At 36.4% G+C, this 6,093-nt stretch overlaps 1 protein-coding gene across 1 annotated transcript in view; it reads right to left on the bottom strand.

Annotated features, from left to right (window-relative positions):
- Positions 1 to 5,564, bottom strand: part of LOC129675519 (UDP-glucuronosyltransferase 2A3-like) — a 31,777-nt gene extending 26,213 nt beyond the window's left edge. Inside the window, exon 1 of the mRNA XM_055605490.1 lies at positions 4,825 to 5,564. Coding sequence (XP_055461465.1) covers positions 4,825 to 5,545 — 721 coding nt within the window. The 5' untranslated portion in view covers positions 5,546 to 5,564. The remainder of the gene's footprint in view (positions 1 to 4,824) is intronic.
- Positions 5,565 to 6,093: the final 529 nt, after the last annotated feature.

Raw genomic sequence — 6,093 nt, 5'->3', positions numbered from 1 at the left:
CTTTCTTTCTTTCTTTCTTTCTTTCTTTCTTTCTTTCTTTCTTTCTTCAATTCCTTCTGCATTACAACCACAAAAACCATTACTCACTAACCTATTATTAAGGGTGAGACAAGAAGGAGATGAGGGAGTGGGCTACAGCCAGAATACAAAGTGAATAAATTGTAATAAATAATAATAATAATAGTAATAATAATAATAATAATAATAATGAAAAAAGAGAAAGAAACCAACCTGCTATTGTCCCGTCTTTTGCAATCTTAGATGGCCCAACTGCTTGTGGATTTTCTATCTTGTGACGCTTATCTTACACAAGTAGCTTAATGCTTTTCAAATTTAAAACCCATGAAAACTTAAAACCAGAAGAGTGAGGTCACAGTATCAGCTCCCAAGTTCCTGCTACATGTCTGGGTGGTCAGTTTGATGTTCAAATCAATAAAGTTGCTCAGCTTAAGAAAATTTAGTGTGTCCCTGGTGTTGGATTTTTACTAGACTGGATAGCATTTATGTGATAATTGAGCTCCTACAAGTGGCAGGTACCCTGACTTGTGTAGGGATTTTCTTTTTTTTTTAATTTTTTTTAATTTATTACAATATATTCACTCTGTATACCATCTATAGTCCCTTCCCTGATTCCCTTCCAACCTCTTCCTCTCTCCCTCTTCTCCTTCCATCCCCCTTCCCCAGTCCACTGATAGGGGAGGTCCTTCTCCCCTTCCCTCCGACCCTAGATTATCAGATCTCATCAGGAGTGGCTTCATTGTCTTCTCCTGCGGTCTGGTAAAGCTGCACTACCCTCAGGGCAGGTGAACAAAGAGCCAGCCACTGAGTTCTTGTCAGAGACAGCCGCTGTTCCCCTTACTAGTGTACCCACCTGGATACTGACCTGCCATGGCCTACATCTGAGCAGGGGTTCTAGGTTATCTCCATGAATGGAACTTGGTTGGAGTATCAGTCTCAGAAAAGAACCCTGTGCCCAGATTTTTTGGTTCTGTTGCTCTCCTTGTGGAACTCCTGTCCCCTCCAGGTCTTTCTATCTTCCCCTTCTTTCATAAGATTTCCTGCACTATGCCCAAAATTTGGCTATGAGTCTCAGTATCTGCTTTAATACCCTGCTGGGTATAATCTTTCAGAGGTCCTCTATGCTATTTTCCTCTCCTGTTTCATATTTTCTCCATCTTCTGAGGTCTACAGCTGGGATACAAAGTAAATCTATTGTAATAAATAAAAAATTAAAAATAAAGGAAAACAAAACTAATGATACCATCTGCAGGTCAAATGACAAAATTCCTGTTGAGGACAATTTCAGCCAAAGGCAAATTCAAAATAAGAGGCTGAATAGAAAGTATAACCATGAATCCACATAAATATAACCATCTTTCCTTTTGACAAAGATGACCAAAATATACATCTTTAACAAATGGGGAGAGGGAAAACTGGATGTTAAAAGAATGGACTTGATCTGTATCTATCACTTTGCATAAAATAATCTCCAAATGCAGCAAAGATCTCAACGCGAAAACAATAAAATACAAAACTGTTTAAAAAATAAAAAACAACAACAAAAACCAGACACAGTCCTACAAAAATAGGTGGAGAAAATTAAAGCACTGGAATTGACAAATGGGACCTCCTAAACCAAAAAGTAGAGGAAGAATTTGATTGAAGAGAAAGCCCTGAGCATGTTTTCAGAATATTTTACAGCTGTCTATCAGATAAAGTATCAATATCTAGAAAATTTAAAAAACTCAAATATAAAGTATCAAGGAAACAGCAAAATAATTAAAACTAGGTGCTGGATCTGGATTGAGACTTCTCAAAATAAACACAAAACTGACTAAGGGATATCTTTAAAAGTGTTTAACATCCTTAGCAATTAGGGTACTGAAAATTAAAATTATTTTGATATTTTGTCCTACCTAACTACAATGACAAAGGTAAAAGAAAACCCAACTGACAACAGATGATGATAGGGATAAGGTAACATTAATATATAAGCTATTCAAAAATACATAAAATTATTTCTGTGCACAGAAACCTAAGTAAGTATGCCACAAAGCACAAAGAGTGATAATGTTTACCACCACAACAACAATCATAGTTTATCAAACAAAAGTAATCCCAGTTGCAGGCATGGGAAAACTTCTTTCAAGTTGTTGATTAAGGAAATCTGTGAATCTAGGAGATACCTACCACAACATATTTTATTGCTATTGCCTTTAGGTACTCACAAAATCTGAAAGACCCTATTAGTGAAGAGAGTAAACAATTCTGAAACAGAATGCAATGGAAACTAGCTGGAACTAACCTGGAATCATCCCTTCTGAACACTAGTGGCTTTCACAGTAATGAAAGTGCTATTTAAGCTGCCTTGGGGGGAAAAATCAAGCAATTTTTCTACTAGCTGTAAAGCTTAAATAAAATGAAGGTCCATTCACATTTTTACTTACAGGGGATATAGTGTCAAACTTTACTATCATGTAGCAATATGTATGCCTTTCTCACTATGGCCCCTACTGGGAAAAATATGGCTAGACCTCACTCATAACTAGTGTAACAAATGCCAACAGTGATTTATGTGTGGATCTCTGTGTCCCGTTTATCTCTGAAGAAGAGCTGAAAATGATCATATTTAGCTTAACACATGGATTAAAAGCTAGGACAGTAAGCGAATAGGTTGCCATCTTTAAGAAAGAGCTATGGATATTCATGCAAAGAATTTGTTAAGTAATAGAAGAGAAAGGAGCTGTCTACAAGAGCAGGGACTAGGTCTGAAACAAACAAGCTCTGGACCTGTGGACATGAATGGAAGATAAAAGTTCTTGCTTTGTCATCATTGTACACTCAATTGACTCAAAGTTGTACTCTGAACTCCAGTGCTGGTAACTATAACCCTTTAAAAAGGATGATGATGTGGCAAGCCCTGATGAGAACTGAGAAGCTAAGGTCAGACAGAAGGTGAGGAAATCCTCCCCTATGAGGGGACTAGGGAAAGGCATAGGGGGAGAAGAGGGAGGGTGGGTGAGACTGGGAGAAGACAAGGGAGATGGCTGCAGTGGGGATAAAAAGTGAAATTGTAATAAATAAATTTATAAATAAAATTAAATTTTAAAAAAGGATGAAGCTCTGATAGTGTCACCGGGGACTGCTTCACAACAAAGACCATACACAGAGAGGACCTAGACCCCCTGCTTAGATGTAGTGCATAGAGAGCTCAGTCTCTATATGAGTTCCCCAGTAAGGGCAGAAGACAGTCTCTGACGTGAACTCTGTTGCCAGCTCCTTGATCATTTCTAAGTGGAGGGGCGACCTAGATAACCCACAGAGGAAGAGAATTCAGGCAGTCCTGATAGCCTAGGGTCAGACAATAGGGAAGGAGGACTTTCCTTATCAGTGGACTAGGGAAGAGGGATAGGGAAAGAAGATTGAGGGACTTCATCTCTTCCTAGAGATGAAGGCGAGGGCTACAACTGGGACACAAAGTGAGTAAATAATAATAATAATAATAGAGTCAAAGTGAAAATTTGATAGAGTAGTTTATACTTCAGGCAGTGGAATACAAAAACCTGGAAACAGTACCAAACACTAAAAGACTTTCGTCAGAGGTTAAAGCACAGTAAATTTTTCACTTCACCAAGGACATTTATTCTGTTTCATTCTGTTTTCTAATGAATGATTGCTTTTGCCTTTCAACTTGATGTTCAATCTGAGACTGAGTCTATCAGTTTCCATTCAGTATTTTTTTTTCTTAACAAGAATCTCAAAGATACATTAAATAACAAACATAAGGACATGCAGATTTTTAAATATTTTAGTAGTTTAATTCTTGATTATGCTAGGTTGCTTTAACCACAGTCTTCCATGATTAATCCATAATTTGAAACATGCATAAAATACCATTATCAATTCTAAGAAAAATGATGCGTAGATAAATGACAATAGAAAATAACATGATTTTTTTTTTGCCAGATACATGAATACAATTAATCCCAGGACATGGAATATATATTCTCAAAAATGATAGGTAGTTTTTTGGTAAACAACATTCACTGTTGAGAAAAAAAACAAAACAAAACTTTTGTGCTTGTAATAAGATGTTTTGTGCCAGTAATAAGAATCTGAATGATACATTAAGGAACAAGCAGAAAGACATGCTGATTATAAAAAAAGGTAATAGTTTAATTCTTTATTATGCTACATTGGCAGGGTTTGTTTAACAACAATCTTCCATGATTCATCCACAATTTGCAACATGCATGAAAATATTAGGCACCTTAATTGGCAGGAGAATGGTACAAATTTGAGACCAATAATTGGTGGTTTCAAATATTTGTGGAATAAAATTCAGAGGGAATGCATTGCATACTGAACTGTTCTCATCCTTAAATTAGTCTATATTTCATCTTATTACAGGCACACAATCTTTTTTCTTAATTTTTGCAAAAGAGTATTATTCACCAATAAAAGACCCATCAGTATTTAAAATATACATTCCATGTTCTGGAATTAGTTGTATTCTTGTATCTGACAAATAAAATCTATTTTATTGCCATTTATCTGTGCATCATTTTTCTTAGAATTGGTAATGAGCTATTAAATTTCAAAATACTATTAAATATTTTAATGATTGTAAACACATGGCAATAATAGCAAAATAACTTTTTGTCTCTCTAATTAGTTATCAATAGACAATTTATTACTTTGACTTGTAGAGTTTTACACCCCCACCAAAATTTGTAAAATGCAATTCTCAAATTGTTTTTAAACATTTCTTTTGCTTTATAATAATATTTAACAACTAGCTTAGCATGAAAAGTAGTCTCTTACCTAGTGCTTCACTGTAAAACTGATCCCAAAATGAAAGGTCATAATGCTGGATCCAAAATTCAAAAAACAGTGAAAGTATCATATTTTTCACCCTTTCTGGAAAGGTCATACTGTCTGTTAGTTCACCCATGATGACTGGCACATAAGAAAGTGGAACTGGAAGCTGGCCACAGTATTTTTCCATGCTATAGCCCATGCTGAACCTCAGCGTGTTTACAAAAGGAATCTGAAGCACGTCTGCCACGAGCTCTCCACAGGGAATGATGGGGTCTATAACCATCACATCATATTTTGCATCCCGGAGCTTGCTCATGACTGTCTGGTTGTACAGCACACTCCTGCAAAGATCTTCAAAAACTTCAGTCAGCTGAAGAAGGAAATCTTGCAGTGTTCTTGCTGCTTGCCACAAGGACAAGTTTGGAATGACATTCACAGCTAGATTTACCAACTCTTTTAGATAATGCTCAGGAATCTCATTTTCATAAGGCACAGGGATATTCTCAAAGTGCAGTGCAGAATGTTGATTCTGATCTATAAGGATAGCAGGATATTTCAGGACTGTCACTTCATGCCCTCTTGCTGCCAGTGCCTCAAGAATAGTCTTTACGTTCAGCCAGTGGCTCATGTCAGAGGGCCACACAAGGACCTTGCCGCAGAAGCCACAGCCAGCACAGCACAGGTGCAGCAGAAAAACTACTGCGGCCCATTTCTCAGGAACCATGATGTGCCTCCCCAAGTAGCTCTGCAGAGATTGAGTGTTTGTCCAGTTGCATAACAATGTAGATATAAAATAAATTAAATATTAACTTTTTAAGTTACGAAAACACACAAGTAAAGAGATTTCTGTCTGATAAAACACCAACAGACTATTGTTTTGTAGAGAATAAACATTTAAATACTTATGAAGAACTGGATCTATTTGTTTAACTCCTCTACCTTAAGCTCATTGAAACTGGAACAAGATGTGATATTTTAAAATTAAGAATGTACTCTTTCCTGTCTTTTCCTACTTCTTATGTCAATCCTGTTTGTCCTTCTGAATAAGGACTAAGCATCTTCCCTAGAGTCCGCCTTTTTGTTTAGCTTCCTTAGAACTACAGATTTTAGTATGTTTATACTATATTATATGGCTAATATCCACTCATAAAAGAGTACATACTATGTGTCTTTCTGCTTCTGGGTTACCTCAGTTGGGATATCTTTTCTAGTTCCCACCATTTACCTATACATTTCATGATTGATTCCCTTGTTTTAATAGCTGAGTAGTAG

This window comes from Psammomys obesus, unplaced genomic scaffold, assembly GCF_907164565.1.
Source record: "Psammomys obesus unplaced genomic scaffold, mPsaObe1.curated_primary_1811, whole genome shotgun sequence".
Taxonomy (NCBI): domain Eukaryota; kingdom Metazoa; phylum Chordata; class Mammalia; order Rodentia; family Muridae; genus Psammomys; species Psammomys obesus.
Note: the sequence above shows the minus strand (reverse complement) of the source record. Positions and strands in the feature narration are given on the sequence as shown.